General features: G+C 36.9%; 4 protein-coding genes across 4 annotated transcripts; 2 read left to right on the top strand and 2 right to left on the bottom strand.

Annotated features, from left to right (window-relative positions):
- Window positions 1-594: 594 nt before the first annotated feature.
- On the bottom strand, window positions 595-1969 carry LOC113469384 (ATP-dependent RNA helicase WM6-like). Its single transcript, XM_026827043.1, has 2 exons — window positions 1691-1969; window positions 595-678 (listed from the first exon to the last, which is right to left on the bottom strand). The coding sequence occupies exons 1-2, from the start codon at window positions 1967-1969 to the stop codon at window positions 595-597; spliced, it is 363 nt and encodes a 120-aa protein (XP_026682844.1).
- A 645-nt stretch (window positions 1970-2614) lies between these two features.
- LOC103514355 (ATP-dependent RNA helicase WM6) lies at window positions 2615-18111 on the top strand. Its single transcript, XM_026827039.1, has 11 exons — window positions 2615-2753; window positions 3255-3443; window positions 3739-3876; window positions 6701-6970; window positions 7159-7461; window positions 9260-9391; window positions 12712-12875; window positions 14026-14279; window positions 14693-14922; window positions 17645-17849; window positions 18034-18111. The coding sequence occupies exons 2-10, from the start codon at window positions 3255-3257 to the stop codon at window positions 17774-17776; spliced, it is 1812 nt and encodes a 603-aa protein (XP_026682840.1). The 5' UTR covers window positions 2615-2753; the 3' UTR covers window positions 17777-17849; window positions 18034-18111.
- On the top strand, window positions 13229-15046 carry LOC108253044. Its single transcript, XM_026827161.1, has 2 exons — window positions 13229-14303; window positions 14497-15046. The coding sequence occupies exons 1-2, from the start codon at window positions 14117-14119 to the stop codon at window positions 14652-14654; spliced, it is 345 nt and encodes a 114-aa protein (XP_026682962.1). The 5' UTR covers window positions 13229-14116; the 3' UTR covers window positions 14655-15046.
- Window positions 18051-19480, bottom strand: LOC103514347 (28S ribosomal protein S22, mitochondrial). The gene is made up of 2 exons (XM_008479221.3): window positions 18900-19480; window positions 18051-18535 (listed from the first exon to the last, which is right to left on the bottom strand). Exons 1-2 carry the CDS (start codon window positions 19387-19389, stop codon window positions 18051-18053), a joined length of 975 nt encoding a protein of 324 aa, XP_008477443.1. The 5' UTR covers window positions 19390-19480.
- Window positions 19481-20061: the final 581 nt, after the last annotated feature.

The following is a 20061-nucleotide window of genomic DNA, read 5'->3' as shown; positions in this document are numbered from 1 at the left end:
TTACATTAACCACTACACCACTGAGGTTGGTCTCATAATTGACCAAACTGTGCCGTATTCAAATAATTATGTACATAGAAGTTTCCAAACTTCGAATAGAAAGTTACCTGTATAGCTATACAATGCAATAATACGAGTATACCTACATATAGGTACCTAGTAAATAGGTGTAAAACACAAAACTACAAGTATTCAGGTAGGTAGGTAGGTAGGTAGTACATAGTTACAATTCGGTGGGTTGGTGGGTACTTTTAGGTACACAAAAGGTAAATTTTTCTTTCGTGAAACTTGACCATTGGAAATTTGACCACTTCTCCATTCAGCTTCTATTGGAGCAGTGGTCCATTTGCCAGTGTTTAGAGGTCACAGTTTACCGAAAGGCAAATACACCTATTTCACGTCTGTTGACAAAAGGTTATGTAAACATCTGTTGTAGACAAAATGGACTAACTTGTTAACACACCGCGACCTGAAAGTTCTGAAACGGTTTATCAGATTTTGCTGAAATTTCAGTGTTGTAGACAAAATGGACTAACTTGTTAACACACCGCGACCTGAAAGTTCTGAAACGGTTTATCAGATTTTGCTGAAATTTCAGTACCCAACAATCTGAGGATTGTGAGTTTTCAGATATTCTTCATCCTTTTGAATGGGGAGACCACCAAAGAACACACCAACCTAAAACAAAAAAGACAAAATAATTAACATAAATATCTTGGTAAAAATTAAGTTGTGCAGATAAATTAGATTGGAAAGAACTCCTACCTCTTCAAGATTACAAACAGAAATAGTTATCTGCTGAGTATTACATATTCAAGTAAATTTAAATAATAAATCATGAGGAGATTTTCATTAAGGTAAAAATCAAGTTGTGCAGATAAATTAGATTGGAAAGAACTCCTACCTCTTCAAGATTACAAACAGAAATAGTTATCTGTTGAGTATTACATATTCAAGTAAATTTAAATAATAAATCATGAGGAGATTTTCATTATTCAAGTCGAAATTGTATGAACGCCTGACATATACAGGTGTATATGCAATGTGCAAAAATGCTCTTTTTTTCCAAAGAACTTCTAGGTACTCAGACGGAGAATGCCAAATGCAAAATCGTCGAGATGAAACGCTCAAGTCGAAATTGTATGAACGCCTGACATATACAGGTGTATATGCAATGTGCAAAAATGCTCTTTTTTTCCAAAGAACTTCTAGGTAGGTACTCAGACGGAGAATGCCAAATGCAAAATCGTCGAGATGAAACGTAAAACTCACTTTGTTCGATCAATAGAGGAAAATGGGAGACGTAATATGAGATACATACGACAATAAGTAGGTACCTACCTAAATGTAATATTTATGTAGGTAGGTATTTACCTATTACTCGCTCGGTAGGTACCCACCATTATTGAATTTTCTGGGAACTCGACAAAGAAATTTAATATTCCCAAGAGAGAAAAAAAAAGAAAAAAAAAAAATAGATAAATACCTTTCTTTATGAATAAAATCAACAATGCTGTTTGTTTACTTTTGGGTAGGTACCTATCTAATAATACCTACTCAGATAATTCTCAGAATCCCATTCACCCACAAGAATCTTTTTATACCTAGCTAGGTTTTTTTGCAATATTTTTCCTGTATCTATTTTAAAAGCTGTATTTTTAAAATTTTCTCTTTTCATTATTAAACTTACTTTAATGTTGGACATGTATTTGCTGAAACGTTCATATTCTTTACTGATTTGGAATGCCAGCTCTCGGGTGTGACACATGACCAACACATACACATTGCTGTCCGTTGTCTCTAATTGTTGAAGTGTAGCCAGAACAAACACAGCTGTCTTTCCCATACCAGACTTGGCTTGACAAAGGATGTCCATGCCAAGAACTGCCTGGGGTATACATTCATGTTGAACTGAAAACAAGATAGAGAGCAATTGATTACTTACAAGAAATTCACATTGCTGGTACATATTTGAAAATGGGGGAGGATATTATAACCGAATTAATGAGAACCAAAGCATATGAAAAGCTGAATGGCTTATTAATTTTCAACTATTCTAGAAATAACAGTACTTGTGCAGAAGTCACATCTGTGGAATATTGCTACCAAAGGAACTGGCACAAACAAGCAGTGACCAGTGTTATTAAAGGGTTATGTTAAACACAAGAAGGAGTTTTCACAATTAGAGCAGTGATTAGTGTTATTATACGGTTAGGTTAAATACAAAAAGGAGCCTTTCTTTTCCACGGACATGATGTTTGTTCTCGGAACGGCTGGCTTTCTCCTATCCTGTCTTCCTTCTCTCTTCGATTTCGGGACGATAAGACCTTTACAGTTACACTAAGTTACATTACCCTCTATAAACTTGGTACTTACTATTAAAGTAAGTAGGTACTTACTAACTTACCTACCCATGGAACATGCCGAACATGGAATCCATCTGGATTTCCTAGTGTTTTTGAGAGAGCAAAAAAAATGTACCTACTCGTAAACGTATTTTATTTAGATTGATCTTCAATAAAAAGTGGTAAGCTCCAGCCTTGAAAAAAATACGCTCAAACACAAATCTCTGTGGCCACAGAGGTAAAAGAAAACAACACGGCGCCATTTTGTTTTCATTCATTCATTTGTGGGTTGTGGGGAAGGTGGAAGAAAGCCGTTCAAGTCAAGAGAAGCTTTCTTGTGGTAGCGGTAACGTTTTCCTCTTTTTCCGAGCTTTCATCAGATTTTCCTCATCTTTTCCGCATTCCAAAGTAAGTCCACCTCTAAATTTACTTGTAGAACGTCAACCAACTCTGATCTTTCCAAGAAATGGCTCTTGATTTCCTATCTTGCACCTTTTGTTGTAACCGGCGGATCACGCCGCATGAGCAAGTTTCCTTTGGTAGGCCATAAAGTGATGGGATTTATAATAAAATTACAAGCAAAGTCAGAAGAAAAGGACAATCAAAAGGCTGTAGAACTACGTGATTTCTTCTTGATTAATGTTAATGATAGTTTTGTATCATAAGTCTGAAGAGCCAAACAAAAGGCTTTGTTTATGGCCAATGGAGGTCATGCTCATGGCCTATATCTCACTAGTGTGTATCTCACAACCTACTTTCCTATTCCAAGGTTTGTTTTGGACATGTTTGTTATTCCAGTACCTCATCCCAGTAGCCTATTCTATGGAATATTGCAGAAAATGATGTGATATTCAGGAAAACAAAATCCAATTAATTTCACTTGTTAACTTAATTACCTATTTCTTTTAGATGGCTGACAATGATGATCTTTTAGACTACGAAGATGAGGAAAACACCGAGCAGATTGTAGCTGATGGAGCAGGAGATGCTTTGGCCAAGCAGAAAGAGGTGAAGGGAGCCTATGTGTCTATTCACAGTTCTGGGTTCAGGGATTTCCTTCTCAAACCGGAAATCCTAAGAGCCATTGTCGACTGTTGGGTTAAAATTTTTTTTTTTTTTTTTTTTTTTTTTTTGATGTGGTGCTTTACAATATCATGTCCCTATAAGATTGTTTGTGCTAATGATAACTTTTATTTGTGATGAAACCTCGACATCTTTATTTGTAATGAACCCAAAACAATAAAATTTCAATCTACCTTGGCTTCTAGGATTCACACTTACATTGGTGTTCCCACAAATTACGTTGCCCATTTATCCTATCCTTCATCTCTACCAAACTCACAAGGTTGCTTTTTTAATTTAAATCTGTTTTGTTGCATACTTTGTGTTTCAGAGAATATTGGTGGCCACTAATTTGTTCGGCCGAGGCATGGATATTGAACGTGTGAACATTGTGTTCAACTACGACATGCCTGAGGATTCTGATACCTACCTGCACAGAGTAGCCCGAGCTGGGCGATTTGGTACAAAGGTAAGCATCTTTTCGTAGGTGTTATAGAGGGAACTTAGCAACCCAAAATTGAAAAAAAAAGAAAGAGGATAGAAATGGAGAAAGTCAGATGTTCCAAGAAATAACCTTTCTGTTTAGGATGGAACCAACCCCCAGAGGGTCGGACCCGATAGGTGGCGCCAGTTACCAGAAAAGTCCAGGGGACCAAGGTACAACGGGGGCCAAGGTACGACTAGACACCCTACTAACTTACCTACCCATGGAACATGCCGAACATGGCATGGAATCCATCTGGATTTCCTAGTGTTTTTGAGAGAGCAAAAAAATGTACCTACTCGTAAACGTATTTTATTTAGATTGATCTTCAAGCCCCAACCTTGAAAAAAATACGCTCAAACACAAATCTCTGTGGCCACAGAGGTAAAAGAAAACAACACGGCGAACGGCGCCATTTTGTTTTCATTCATTTATCATTTGTGGAAGCTGGAAGGAAGACCAAGCCGTTCAAGTCAAGAGAAGTTTTGTGGTAGCGGTAACTTTTTCCTCTTTTTACGAGCTTTCATCAGATTTTCCTCATCTTTTCCGCATTCCAAAGTAAGTCCACCTTTAAATTTACTTGTAGAACGTCAACCAACTCTGATCTTTCCAAGAAATGGCTCTCCATTTCCTATCTTGCTTGCACCTTTTGTTGTAACCGGCGGATCACGCCGCATGAGCAAGTTTCCTTTGGTAGGCCATAAAGTGATGGGATTTATAATAAAATTACAAGCAAAGTCAGAAGAAAAGGACAATCAAAAGGCTTTAGAACTACGTGATTTCTTCTTGATTAATGTTAATGATAGTTTTGTGTCATAAGTCTGAAGAGCCAAACAAAAGGCTTTGTTTATGGCCAATGGAGGTCATGCTCATGACCTAGGTGGGGGGGGGGGGGGGGGTTGTTGATAGAGGAAACTGTATAGGTACTTAACAACCAAGGTCTTATCGACCCGATATTAACGATAAAAGTACAGGACAGAAAAAAGCCAGCCGTCCTGAGAACGAACCTTACCCCTCTGTTTAGGATACATTTCACTGCTAGCGGGAATCGAACCCGCGACCTAGTGCGGTGCGTGAGGCCGAATGGTGATTAAACCAACGTTAGTAAAGACATCATTAGCAGTTCTCTATATCTATCTATCTATTCTATATATAAAAGGGAAATATGGACGGGTCATGTATGTCTGTCCGAATTGTTTAAGAGAAAACAATGATAGATATCGAAAAAGTGTCAGCGAAGACCCCCAGTAAAATTGTCGTAGTTATCTACCCAAACAAATTATCAGACCTTTAAAATTCCCAACCGTTCCCGAGATATGGGCCTTTTCTGAAGGCCAAAATAATGTCTGATAAGAAATACACAGGGAGTAGGTCGCGCTACGCGCATTTTTGAAAAGTGCGAAATGTAGGTATTTATACCTACGAGTAAATACCTGAGTAGGTAACTTAGGTAGGTACATATACGTACATACCTACCTACTTAGTGAAAATTTCAATCCGGAACAGTGACCTAGTTCAAAACAATGTAAACTTTTGCCAGCGGAGATAACTTGGAGGGTAGCGCGTCTGCCTTGTAAGCGTTAGGTCTCGGGTTTGATTCCCACCCGGGGCGGATTTTATCCTGAACGGATAATATTTGTTCTCGGAACGGCTGGCTTTCTCCTATCCTGTCTTCCTTCTCTCTTCGATTTCGGGACGATAAGACCTTTACAGTTACACTGAGTTACATTACCCTCTATTAAACTTGGTACTTACTATTAAAGTAAGTAGGTACTTAGGGTGCCTGGTTGTACCTTGGCCCCCAAAATCACTTTTTGATTTTTTTAATTTTTTCTATTAATGTTATTGGCATAATTTTAATTGATTTAGAAAGGAAATTTTCTTGGCTATCTATACAATTAGCAATGATTGTTTTACTAATTTTTAATTAAGAGATATACCCAATTTTCCGACACCACCTTTTTGGGGTTCAAGGTACAACTACCCTATGTACCTTGGACCCATACCCTTTGTACCTTGGTCGCAATGTATTCTAAATGGAAAAAATCTTCAAATTTTGAAGGCAAATTTGGGGTTGAAGGGTTGGAGATAGGACTACACGCCTTATAGCTTTTTTCATCTACTCATTGAAAACTAATACCTCCCAAAATTTCTACTAAATTGGCCAACATTTTTTTTTACACCTTTTTTATCCGTCGTACCTTGGCCCCCAGGGCGTTGTACCTTGAACCCTAAGGATGTTGTACCTTGAACCCTAAGGATGTTGTACCTTGAACCCTAAGGATGTTGTACCTTGAACCCTAAGGATGTTGTACCTTGAACCCTAAGGATGTTGTACCTTGAACCCTAAGGATGTTGTACCTTGAACCCTAAGGATGTTGTACCTTGAACCCTAAGGATGTTGTACCTTGAACCCTAAGGATGTTGTACCTTGAACCCTAAGGATGTTGTACCTTGAACCCTAAGGATGTTGTACCTTGGACCCTAGATGTTTTGTACGGTGGACTCTAGGGGTGGGGTTTGTAACTGCTATGGTCTTATCCTCCCGAAATTGAAGAGAGTATAATAACACTAATCACTGCTCTAATTGTGAAAACTCCTTCTTGTGTTTAACCTAACCCTATAATAACACTGGTCACTGCTTGTTTGTGCCAGTTCCTTTGGTAGCAATATTCCACGGACGTGACTTCTGCACAAGTACTGTTATTTCTAGAATAGTTGAAAATTAATAAGCCATTCAGCTTTTCATATGCTTTGGTTCTCATTAATTCGGTTATAATATCCTCCCCCATTTTCAAATATGTACCAGCAATGTGAATTTCTTGTAAGTAATCAATTGCTCTCTATCTTGTTTTCAGTTCAACATGAATGTATACCCCAGGCAGTTCTTGGCATGGACATCCTTTGTCAAGCCAAGTCTGGTATGGGAAAGACAGCTGTGTTTGTTCTGGCTACACTTCAACAATTAGAGACAACGGACAGCAATGTGTATGTGTTGGTCATGTGTCACACCCGAGAGCTGGCATTCCAAATCAGTAAAGAATATGAACGTTTCAGCAAATACATGTCCAACATTAAAGTAAGTTTAATAATGAAAATCTCCTCATGATTTATTATTTAAATTTACTTGAATATGTAATACTCAACAGATAACTATTTCTGTTTGTAATCTTGAAGAGGTAGGAGTTCTTTCCAATCTAATTTATCTGCACAACTTGATTTTTACCAAGATATTTATATTAATTATTTTGTCTCTTTTTGTTTTAGGTTGGTGTGTTCTTTGGTGGTCTCCCCATTCAAAAGGATGAAGAATATCTGAAAACTCACAATCCTCAGATTGTTGTTGGTACTCCAGGCAGAATTCTGGCACTTGTCCGCAACAAGAAACTAAATCTCAGTTTGCTAAAACATTTCATCTTGGACGAGTGTGACAAGATGCTTGAACAACTTGAGATGCGCAGAGATGTACAAGAAATTTTCCGCTCCTCTCCTCACACCAAGCAAGTGATGATGTTCTCAGCCACACTCAGCAAAGAAATCCGCCCTGTGTGCAAGAAGTTTATGCATGATGTACGTGGGTTCTACAAATTTCTTTCTACTTTGCTTTCCACCTCTTCTAGATTCAGTTTAGCTTCAATGGTGTTTGATATGTTCAACTTGAACCATTTCATGTGTACATATTCCTGAAAAATGAAGATCAACTACCATGTGACACCTGCCTTTGGATGAACCAGCTCTCAGAAATATTACCTCTCTGCTTTGTAAATTTGATGTTCAACAAGAGAAGACCAATGCTCCAATCACCAGACCAGCCATTTTTGAAAGAAGAAATGTCTACTGTTCATCATGATATCATGGTCCATGAGACTACTTCACTAGTGCAACCAACTCTTCTATTTGTCAACTACTCTTGATTCATCTGTGAATTACCCTTTGTTACAACTTATATTGTCAGAATTCACATCTGGGTTTCTAGATACTCTCTTCAATGATTCATCATTATTGCTTGTTTTTATCTAATTTCCTGATTTTATTCATCAAAATAGTTGATGTGATTGCTTCAATCTTGTATTTTAAATTCAGTGACATTATCTTCTATGTTGACATCGCAATTTCTTATCACTGCTTTAACTTATTTTGTCAAGCTTCAAAGAGTGCATTGTTTGTCATTGACTTTATTTGGATCATCAAGTGTCCTTTACATGTTTTCCCAATAGACATGGTTTTGTGTTTCTTTTGGAATATCTCCCCAGTTTCAATGTCACCAGTTATCTTTCTAAATTAATTGTATTTATTAATTATTCATAAAAATCACACCAAATTTTCAATAAAAAATGGACTTTGAAAACAAAATAGTAATAACATCTGAAAATAACAGGAAATCAAGAAGTAATATTTTTCATTCTATGTATTAACAACAAATCTCATTGAACTTTGTTTTGTGATAAATTTATCAATCATGTAGCAGATTAGAATAAATACATCAACTCCAATCCAAATTCAGTACTTATAATTATAAATTTGATATAACCCATCAGTGCTAAATAATGTCTTTCTTAAATTGCCACTAATAATTTTAAAATCAAATCATGGATTTATTTGTATTAAAAAAATAAAATGAAAATGAAGGTGGTTTTTAAATCAAGATAGTGATAAAGAAGCAATTGTAATGAAATCAATTCAAAGCTTATATTGAAGAAATTGGAATGAGAATGAAGAGAAGCAGAATGAAGTTTGTCCAGGAATGGTACCACTACATCCCCCAAATTGATGAGATGATTCAGCAGTTGAGAAGTTCATGAGTTAACATCCCAATCCAACTACAAACCCATAAGATCCATTCAGAGCTAGAGATGGTAATATTTTGCTGAGCAGTCTGGTCCTCGAGATGCATTTGGCTCAATCAACTCTCAGGTTTGGAAAGATGAGCTAATGTCTCATCATCAGGTTTGCTTTCAGTTTAACCAAATGCAAAATTTTTTAAATTAAACCCTTTGATCTTCTCCCTCTTTTACTTGTCTAATCAAAATAATGGGGTGGAATGATTCTGTTAGAAAATAACCAATTTGATATAAGTTACTGGTCATGCAGTCACATAATTCTCTTAATACTTTAGGCTAATTGATGGGTCCATCATCCATCTCTTTTGTACTAGGCACTTTCCTTTCTGCTCCCCTGGTGGTTAATAATTTAAACTCATTCCCATTTAGTATTTGCTAAGCCTTGCTTTTATAACTTTTGTCTAATCACATCTCAGATTGATCCACAGTTTTTCAAGTTTAGCCTACATGCTTGAGAACTTGGCATAATCTCAAGGCCAAGCTGGTTGTTATGACCTCTTCCATCCCTCCTTTCCCTCTGTCAACAGCCAATGGAAGTGTATGTTGATGATGAAGCAAAATTGACACTGCATGGGCTTCAGCAGCACTACGTCAAGTTGAAGGAAAATGAAAAGAATAAAAAACTTTTTGAACTCTTGGATGTTCTTGAGTTCAATCAGGTAAGACTTTTTCATTATTGAGAGGTTTTCTTTGGTGGAAGAAAACGCATAGAACATTAATTTTTTAACTGATGAATGCCGAGAAAATACAGTAAGGATAATTAACCAGTTTATGATTAATTTCACTTTATTCATGTATTAGCTTCTGAGCATCTAATGAAGCTATCATAAGATATGAAACTGGTTTGGTAATTTTTCATATAGGTTTACAAGTATTTCTTCTGGTTGTATATTGCTGTCCAGTTGATTTATAAGTAGAAGAATTGAGTATTTAAAAACGAAGTTTCTATTTTTTTATTTTTTTTTTTACTGTCAGTTTATGATTATTCTCATCTCATTATTTCATTCAGACGATCTCTATTTTCTATCATCCACATGAAAGAAATATTCCATTATATTGACATAAGAATTGACTTGGAAAGAAATGAAAAAAAATCACAATTTTACTTCAGGATAATTATATTACCCCCTTGATGGGTTTACTGCTACCTATTGATATGTAGCCATGTTTATTGTTTTCTGTAAAATTTTCATGTTTCTGAGTACTTAATGCTGAAGGGTTCTTGATTGGGTTTAAACAAGTGAAAGTATAAGTGACCCCATTTCTGTTCTCAAACTGTTCTCCATAACATTCCCTACATGGGAGATGAAATACTAGAAAAGGACACATTATTCATTGAAGAAACTGAAGAACTATGATGGAAAGGTTCATGGAGACACAGGAAGTGCTGGATTTTTAGATAACCAGATCTTTATTGAGTTGGTGAATGATCTTATCAAGTATCAGGTCAAAGACAGTGAGGAGGAAAGTAACTCAAGTAAGACCACATCTGAGAAATCTTCCAAGTTCAGATAATCTTCCATGCTATTTCATCTCTATTCCCAGACAAAGGCTCAGCAGAAGAGTTGAGAGACAAGTACATAGAACTCCCTGAACAAACAGATCCAAATGCCTCTCCTCCTGAATGCACACCTAATGTTGATGGACCTACTGCTGAATCTGTCCCCAGAGAACAAACCATGCATTCCTTTCACACCTTGATTTGTAGATGCTAGAAAGAAATGAAAAAAAATCACAATTTTACTTCAGGATAATTATATTACCCCCTTGATGGGTTTACTGCTACCTATTGATATGTAGCCATGTTTATTGTTTTCTGTAAAATTTTCATGTTTCTGAGTACTTAATGCTGAAGGGTTCTTGATTGGGTTTAAACAAGTGAAAGTATAAGTGACCCCATTTCTGTTCTCAAACTGTTCTCCATAACATTCCCTACATGGGAGATGAAATACTAGAAAAGGACACATTATTCATTGAAGAAACTGAAGAACTATGATGGAAAGGTTCATGGAGACACAGGAAGTGCTGGATTTTTAGATAACCAGATCGCAATAATACGAGTATACCTACATATAGGTACCTAGTAAATAGGTGTAAAACACAAAACTACAAGTATTCAGAAGGACAAGGGGAAAAAGAAGAAGAAAACTCCCAATATTCTCAATTAATTTCTAACAAAATCATCCACTCCAGTTTCTTCTTCTTCGTCGTCGTCTTCTTCTTCTTTTCCTCTCCTCCTCCTCCTCCTTCTTCTTCTACTTCTTCTCCTCCACCTTCTTCTCCTCTTCCTCCTCGTTCTTCTTTTCCTCTTCCTCCTGCTTCTTCTTCTCCTCCTCCTCCTCCTTCTTCTTTCTAGCTTTTATAAAGGTTTGAAAGTTTGTTGTTGATGTTTTTTTTTTCTTCTTCATCATCAAGTGAACTATTTTTAGACTAGGTAAGGTAATTATCAACTTATCCAGTACCTACTTAGGTATTCGAAAGTGTGTTTTGTGTGTACTGTTAAGCTTATGGAAAGGGAAACTGCGGGGTTGTAGGGAACGATACACGAGTACTACCTCACCTATACCCACACAGCATGTTAAAATTATCTACTCAAGTAACTCAAGCGGTGAACTTTTGAACATGCAATAACTATTTGCCTTGAAGCTGTGAGCCAAAGTAGTTTAGATATCCAGTAGTTTTACAATAGGTTTTTTTTTCTTTTTTTTTTTGGCATTGGTTTGGCACTAAGCCTCGACCATACAGCCAGAGTGTTCCAATAGGTTACTTATCAGTTTATCACATATTAATATTTAGGCCTTGGGATACACAATTTTGAATTCAGATTTGGATTTCCCGCATATTTTAAATGGCATTTGACTTTATATTACATACTTTCCCATCAAATCTAGGAGACCTTGTTTAGACCCCTGCGCGCTTGGTTAAACGGACTTTTCAGTCCCATTCAGGCAGGATATACAAGGAACGTATGTATATTCTATTTTATAGAGCCTTCCGTTATAAATGTTTACCCAAAAACATAATAGGCATAACCCTTTTCTTATTTTTCGCATGATTATTATAACTTTCTATTATTTTTCTTCCATTCGTGAAAGGTATTTGCGTGTGGCTACCTACCTGTTTTATTCAAGGTGTCTTGAATGAATTATAAGAACGGCTCACCTGTTGAATTTCAGGGCAAACTGATGTTTTCCCCAAAGGTCAATTACGAATAATGCCCCCCTTGAGTAACGTTAAAGGCACACGTGTAATACATACTTACATTATAATACTTCCTTACATTATAATATTAGATTAGATATTAGTGCTTTATTTAGACTGTCGAATTCGGACATGTAGTCCCTTTATCTGAACAGTTTAATATTGCACGATTATTTCATGTAGTAGCTTCTGAAAATCTTATGAAGTTGATTTTTTAATGTGAAACTGATCACCGACCATACAAGACCAAGTGTAGGAAAGAGAGCAAGATGTACAGAACCTGACTGTTACATCATACATAATTAGATAATATTAAATTATTTCATGTAGTAGCTTCTGAAAATCTTATGAAGTTGATTTTTTAATGTGAAACTGATCACCGACCATACAAGACCAAGTGTAGGGAAGAGAGCAAGATGTACAGAACCTGACTGTTACATCATACATAATTAGATAATATTATTTTTTCTTTGTCCTATAAGGAATGCTAGATAGATACCATTTAACATTGACCATACTATGATTCGAAACTAGAAACTTTCCTTCTTGCTTCTGTGATTCAGAAGAAAATGCTTAGATACCATTTAACATTGACCATACTATGATTCGAAACTAGAAACTTTCCTTCTTGCTTCTGTGATTCAGAAGAAAATGCTTTTTTTCCTCTCTGTAATTCTGTGATTGATGAAAATTACCTGATAGTCGATTCCCAGCATTTGATACCAACCAACCAATTCTGTGATAGTGCATTTTATTAACACCAGTTGTCATTTCACAGGTGGTGATCTTTGTCAAGTCGGTGACCAGATGTATTGCCCTCTCCACTCTGCTCAGCGAACAGAATTTCCCCGCTGTTTCCATTCACCGTGGTATGACTCAGGAAGAACGTCTGAAGAAATATCAGGAGTTCAAGGATTTCCACAAGGTAAGCAATATTTCCGAGTGAGGTCTTCAGTGTAGTGTTGATGAATTTTTGTTATGTCCTTCTTTGATTAGTGATAGAAGTACATAATTAGTGATGGAAGTACATAATGCCCTGTGATTATAAGCATTGATTTCCCTGTCTTTAATAATGGAATAAAACTACAATAAGATAGGGAGAGACCCCTATAGTGAATTGTTTCAAGGGGTACTTACATTAAACACGGCGGAAAAAAAATGTGGACCTGCTACCAACAAAATATGTATGAAGTCAGTTTATGATTATTCTCATTTATTTCATGTATTAGCTTCTGAACCTAAGAATGAAGTACACCGTTTAATATGAAACTGACTTCATGTTATACTTTGATAACATAACTTCACACCTTGCCGTCATTCCCTGTGTCTCTGCTCAGAACTTCTGTAAGAAGAGAAGTTTTGTAAATGTAGCTTTGTTTGTCCAAACAGATTCCCTGGATGCCGTTGCAAAGCTCAGTGTAATACCAAACCGTGTCCCTGTTATTTAGCTGTGAAGGGAGTGTGATCCTGACCTCTGCCAGACCTGTGGGGCAAACCAATTTGATGTGTCCAAGATATCTTGTAAAAATGTCAGTGTTCAGAGGGGCCTGTGAAAACATCTTCTTATGGCCCCATCTGATGTGGCTGGATGGGGAATTTTCCTGAAAGTTTCTGCTCAGAAGAATGAGTTCATCTCTGAATATTGTGGAGAAATTATTTCTCAAGATGAAGCAGATAGGAGAGGCAAAGTGTATGACAAGTATATGTGCAGTTTCTTGTTCAATCTCAACTTATCCTGAATCCCCATCACCTTTTCTTTCTTCCCATGCCCATTAAGTTTAATGAAAACCTGCTAATCTAACCCTCCTCCATTCGGAAGTAACTGTTAGTAATGTAAGATAGAATATAAGTCACTAATAAAATAAAAACATTTTTACATTGAAATGAAAATGCTTGATTATTGAATTTTATCAAACTTCACATTTATTTTTAAGTAAATTTTTACTGAGGATTACTTGAAGATGGAGATTGTTACACTGAGAATAAAAAAGGCAGAGGAGTCATCGTTCATTTTTACTTTGTATTATTAAACACAGGGATAGGGAGGAAGTCTATACAGAAGCCATGGACATTATGCTCCTCAACGAGGGAGACAACCCGAGATTAAAAAAGATGGCAATGACCAGACTGAACAAGCTTCTAAGACAAAAATATCAATATGGTCGGAGAGAGAAGCCATAAAGATGGTAGCCCTGTATGTCCTCCAGAAAGAAAAGAATCTCACTTGGGGATATGATGTGGACGTCGAAGTTTTAGATGAGGCCGAGTTAGCTAATATTCTGGCAGGCACCAACCAGAAAAAAGAGCGAGAGGATTTAGGAGCAAACCCCAAACCAGTCCTGCCAGGTACGGGCCACCTCCTTATGGGAGATTCCGCCTGGCAAATCACATGTTAAGAGTCCCGAGAGCGGCTATGCCCCTCTGTATAGGGGGCATTGACACCCCGGAGCTTTTGGAAGCAGCCAGGGGGAAAAAAAAAACACCAACCAGAAAAAAGAGCGAGAGGATTTAGGAGCAAACCCCAAACCAGTCCTGCCAGGTACGGGCCACCTCCTTATGGGAGATTCCCAGGTGCCCCGCCTGGCAAATCACATGTTAAGAGTCCCGAGAGCGGCTATGCCCCTCTGTATAGGGGGCATTGACACCCCGGGGCTTTTGGAAGCAGCCAGGGGGAAAAAAAAATTTTCCCCCAAAGGCCATAGTTATGTCTGGAACAAATGATATACTCAAAAAGACAAAAAGCTATTCCTCATCGTCAGGCATGGAGGACCTCATTGTTTATTTAAAGAACAATGGGGTCACGGACATAATCGTCTGCGCGATACCAAACCTCTTAGGTTTCAAGCGTGAGGTGAGAGCGCTGAACAACGCGTTTGAAAAAATATCTAAGAAACATGGAGCAAAATACTTCCGAACTTACAAGTACACAAGGCTCAGTAGGATGGAAAAGAATCACATTCACCAGGATTGTTTACGCGATACCGGGTCGGTACGTCAACACCACCCGGTAAACTCTGTCCAGAGAGGCATTAAACTTGTCTAAAATATTAGATCGAAGCATAGGCCTCTCTCTCTCCGCTCCTCAGTTCCTAAAGTGCCACACCACACGATACATATCACGCCATACAGTCCACACAGTGAACACACCTTTTCCGACCCACACCCCAAAGGAAGAAAAGGACAACGCCGGCATCAAAGTAAGGTGAAGAAACACACCAGGTGAGTGGTATTCCTCCCCCTCTTCATCTTGCTATCCCCTACGAGGATGATTACTCTTACCTCTACTCTCAATTAATTCAGTTCGCCCAGTAACAAAGGACAACGCCGGCATCAAAGTAAGGTGAAGAAACACACCAGGTGAGTGGTATTCCTCCCCCTCTTCATCTTGCTATCCCCTACAAGGATGATTACTCTTACCTCTACTCTCAATTAATTCAGTTCGCCCAGTAAATAGATAGAGGAGGTCCACTTCTTTATAGTGATTGTCAGGTTTATAGGTATTAGAAAAAACCGTCACGTGTAGATGCTTTTACTTTTATTTCTGTATGGTCTGGCTGGGGGACGTTGGTCTGGCTGGGGGATGATAGGTATTAGAAAAAACCGTCACGTGTAGATGCTTTTACTTTTATTTCTGTATGGTCTGGCTGGGGGACGTATTTTTTTTTAAGAAAAGGCATTTTTTTTTTTTTTTTTTTTTTAATAAACTTCTTTGGTATTTAAGTATTACTTACTATAAAAAGTATAAGTCGTGGAAGTTGAGACATCGCTCTGCTTTTTAATGATTTGAGATAGTCCACAAGTTGGTCCAGTTTTCTTCCTAAAGAAAACGAGGTGGTCCACTTTTGAATAATGGTCCACTCTTACAATAGGTTGGTCCGGTCTGCTACAGTGTGAGTATACCAGCCTGAATTTCCCTTGCTAAAGAAATAGCAAGGGTTGAGAGGGAAGGGCATCCACTCGCAAAATTTGTAGCCAAAACCAAATGTCAGCCCAAAGCAATCACCCTAGTTCGGGCTGATTGAGAGACTGACGAAAAACGCTGACCCCGTCTGTACACGGGAAAAGGTGAAGAAAAAGTTTTTGAGTCCTTTTAGCAAGTTCACAAATTTTCAAAATTTCGCGCTTTGGTAATCTGGTGTGGAATTTATCTCTGTGGCTCAGAGGTAGGCGTATTTAAATCAAACTTATCTAGCAAAAATCTCGGTAAAAAAAACGTCCACTTTGCTCACACTCATCTCACACTTCGGAAAAGTTATGATAATGTAAATGGGTAATAAATGAATTTATCTCTGTGGCTCAGAGGTAGGCGTATTTAAATCAAACTTATCTAGCAAAAATCTCGGTAAAAAAAACGTCCACTTTGCTCAGTGCTCACACTCATCTCACACTTCGGAAAAGTTATGATAATGTAAATGGGTAATAAATGTAATAATTAAAGGAAAAGCTTTAAAACTTTTTGATTCATGTACTTTATGGTAGTAGATTTTTTACTTTCTTTGTACAATGGAAAAGCTTTAAAACTTTTTGATTCATGTACTTTATGGTAGTAGATTTTTTACTTTCTTTGTACAATGTGAATGGAGGAGTTGCAAATTTGTAAAAATTATTAATAAATGGTCGATTCTTATGAAAATTTAAAAGTTGTGAAAAATCCAAATCTGAGGTCAAAACTCCGAAAAAATAACTGTATTAAAAGGTCTAAAAATTATAAATAAATGGTCGATTCCTACGTAAAAAGTTGTGAAAAATTCGAATCTGAGGTCAAAACTCCAAAAAAAGTAACTCAAAGCAATCACCCTAGTTCGGGCTGATTGAGAGACTGACGAAAAACGCCGACCCCGTCTGTACACGGGAAAAGGTGAAGAAATATTCCACGGACGTGACTTCTGCACAAGTACCCAAAATTACATTAGGTAGATAGAGATAGTCCCTACTTTCTTTATGGAAAAAAAAAAGATAGTCCACTCTCTAAAATTTTGATTTTATCTTGTATTCCACGGACGTGACTTCTGCACAAGTACCCAAAATTACATTAGGTAGATAGAGATAGTCCCTACTTTCTTTATGGAAAAAAAAAAAAAAAAGATAGTCCACTCTCTAAAATTTTGATTTTATCTTATTTTGACCTGCCTCTAATGTAGTCCACTCTGCTTTTAGATAAGTGCTAAAAATTAAACATTACTACTCATAGAAGATAGTCCAATGAGTTGGTTCACACCTATTAGATGGTCCATTCTGCTTTTAGAATTATTCTCCAAATTAGAGATAGCCACTTTGTTTTCGCTCTCATTTTAATACAATACTAAAGTGAAGTTAGCAACCAATTTAATAAAATAGATCTTTTCACACTCTTTCCAACAATATATAATACTCAAAAATGTTGATTTTTCGACTTGGTCCGCTCTGCCTCTTAGCCATTCATATTGTTTACACTAAAATATTTCACCATTTGGTATGAGGACCAAATATAATGCTGTTTGCTTTGAATAGAACCTAGGTAAAACATAACACTCTGAAATAATAAATATACTCCATCTCTTTTCCCGTTCGACTTGGTCCGCTCTGCCTCTTAGCCATTCATATTGTTTACACTAAAATATTTCACCATTTGGTATGAGGACCAAATATAATGCTTAGTTTGATTTTAATAGAACCTAGGTAAAACATAACAGTCTGAAATAATAAATATACTCCATCTCTTTTCCCTTCAGGGTCTGGCTATTACGTTCGCCAGTGATGAGAATGATGCCAAAATCCTGAACAATGTACAAGACAGATTTGATGTGAGCATCTCTGAGCTGCCTGATGAAATTGATCTATCCACCTACATTGAAGGCCGATAAATGAGCTGTAAATCTTCTTAGTACATATGTTTCACTCATCAAGGAAGAGCATTTGGGCTCATATTCTGTGATGGTAAGTGGAAGAGCAGAAACTGTGAGAAAGTGGAAGAGGAGAAATTACAAATAATTACAATTTTATTTCATTCGAAAAGGAAAAGTGATTTACCTTTTTTTTTTAATGTAAAAATATCTGGTTAAAGGAAAGTAATGATAAAATTGATGTTTTATTGTTGATTTCTATCTTTGTTCTGTTTCAGACGATCTCTATTTTCTATCATCCACATGAAAGAAATATTCCATTATATTGACATAAGAATTGACTTGGAAAGAAATGAGAAAGAATATCTTTTTTGGAGCTGTCTAAATCAATATAAGATTGAACAAACTCAGTATCCTTCCCTTGAATGTGTTCAACAGTGGCACATTTTGACTCTGGATTGACTATTTGATATACTTTGATTAACCATACAGCATCCTCTATCATATTACAATGCAAATTCTGCAGCAGAAGATTATCAATAATATTGTTGTTGGCTAGGAAAAATACTAAACATCCAAAGTGTCTTGTGCTGCGTAGATGGTCAAATCCATTATTCTCATGAATGTGGGTAAATGTAGTGTTGAGAATATTGTGGTAAAGTTGATCATCAGGCTCATACTGAGTGGCTGCACGGTCCAAAATGAAAACATATTCTTTTCTGTCACACAATGCCTTGAGATTTTCTTCTTCAAACATATCAGGGTGCTTGTAAGTGGCACCTGAAAATGAAGCAATACATAGTTATTATTACCTACTTCAAATGATCACAATAGTGACATATTTGGGTTGGGCCCCTCAGGCTTTATATTTACTCTTTCAATATGGGATGTACTCTATAAATGTGAAGCATCCAACCCACCCCCCCTTTCTCCCTTCAAGAAAATCCTGGATATGGGCCTGCTTCCCTGTGTATGTGGCCTGTGAAATATGCCACTCTAGTGACTTTAGCATGTGGTCCATGTACACACATGGAAGTTGGAAATCTCTGCACTAGACCAAGGACCCTTGATAAACTTAAGTATTTTAGATAGAATAAAGCTGATGTTGATTTAAAGAGAAGGCATTTTAATTTGAGCAAGTTACCTGGTCTGGAAAAGTATATATTGTTCATGCGATGTCTCTCATTAGTATTGGCTTCTCGCAAAAGACCATCAGGTTCTCTAACAACAATAATTCTTTTAGCATCTGATATGCCAAAAGTAATATCAGTGAAAACATATTTGCAAACGTCATGTCCTAATAGTTCTTTATCATTAGATAGAACTTCCAGTTTGCTGTCATCCCTTGCAGGTACAATAGGTGGCATTTGCATTTTCTTGATGGCCCGGTTGTAAGCTTCTTCTTTCAACTTTTCCACTTCTTCTGTGGTGAGAAATTTGTACTCTGGTGGTTTCAGTTCTTGTCCATATTTTTGTTTACGGAAAACCTTTGACAAATCTATCCTTGTTAGCTTTAATAGGAGCTCCTGGACTTCAGGCTTGAAGAACAATGCTGATGTTGATTTGGTTATAGTTTTGGTGGATAAACTTTTGGCGTGAATTAAATGTCGAGGCAAAAGCTTGTTTAGAAACATATTGTGGTTATTAAAATTACAGTGAGTAGGTGAATGGTGTAGAAAGAAAATGGTAAAATTTAAAGTTCCGAGTTCTTTTTGAGTCCTTTTAGGAAGAAAAAGAAGAATTACTTGAAGATGGAAATAACCTGGGTTCATGCTGTTGTAGAAATCACCTTGAAAGTTTAAATGTACGTACCTACATCACTACATAGGTGTAGGCATTGAATTGTCTTTCAAACTACCCTTGCTCAGTGATTAACTACTTGGAGATACACTGGCAACATCAGAGTATGACTCAAGAGCCTGGGAAAGAATATCTTTTTTGGAGCTGTCTAAATCAATATAAGATTGAACAAACTCAGTATCCTTCCCTTGAATGTGTTCAACAGTGGCACTTTTTGACTCTGGATTGACTATTTGATATAATCCGAGTTCTTTTTGAGTCCTTTTAGCTTTTAGCAAGTTCACAAATTTTCAAAATTTCGCGCTTTGGTAATCTGGTGTGGAATTTATCTCTGTGGCTCAGAGGTAGGCGTATTTAAATCAAACTTATCTAGCAAAAATCTCGGTAAAAAAAACGTCCACTTTGCTCAGTGCTCACACTCATCTCACACTTCGGAAAAGTTATGATAATGTAAATGGGTAATAAATGTAATAATTAAAGGAAAAGCTTTAAAACTTTTTGATTCA

Source organism: Diaphorina citri, unplaced genomic scaffold, assembly GCF_000475195.1.
Source record: "Diaphorina citri unplaced genomic scaffold, Diaci psyllid genome assembly version 1.1 scaffold43, whole genome shotgun sequence".
NCBI classification, from domain to species: Eukaryota; Metazoa; Arthropoda; class Insecta; order Hemiptera; family Psyllidae; genus Diaphorina; species Diaphorina citri.
Note: the sequence above shows the minus strand (reverse complement) of the source record. Positions and strands in the feature narration are given on the sequence as shown.

Excerpts from the sequence above, each read along its gene's own strand:
- LOC113469384 (XM_026827043.1), bottom strand. The coding sequence starts at position 1,969 with ATGTACCAGCAATGTGAATTTCTTGTAAGTAATCAATTGCTCTCTATC. Across the intron at positions 679-1,690 it reads AATACATGTCCAACATTAAA|GTTGGTGTGTTCTTTGGTGG; the intron begins GTAAGTTTAATA and ends TTTTTGTTTTAG.
- LOC103514355 (XM_026827039.1), top strand. The coding sequence starts at position 3,255 with ATGGCTGACAATGATGATCTTTTAGACTACGAAGATGAGGAAAACACC. Across the intron at positions 9,392-12,711 it reads ATGTTCTTGAGTTCAATCAG|GTGGTGATCTTTGTCAAGTC; the intron begins GTAAGACTTTTT and ends GTCATTTCACAG. Across the intron at positions 14,923-17,644 it reads GTTTACGCGATACCGGGTCG|GGTCTGGCTATTACGTTCGC; the intron begins GTACGTCAACAC and ends TTTTCCCTTCAG.
- LOC108253044 (XM_026827161.1), top strand. The coding sequence starts at position 14,117 with ATGGTAGCCCTGTATGTCCTCCAGAAAGAAAAGAATCTCACTTGGGGA. Across the intron at positions 14,304-14,496 it reads GGGCCACCTCCTTATGGGAG|ATTCCCAGGTGCCCCGCCTG; the intron begins ATTCCGCCTGGC and ends TCCTTATGGGAG.
- LOC103514347 (XM_008479221.3), bottom strand. The coding sequence starts at position 19,389 with ATGTTTCTAAACAAGCTTTTGCCTCGACATTTAATTCACGCCAAAAGT. Across the intron at positions 18,536-18,899 it reads TATATACTTTTCCAGACCAG|GTGCCACTTACAAGCACCCT; the intron begins GTAACTTGCTCA and ends CTTCATTTTCAG.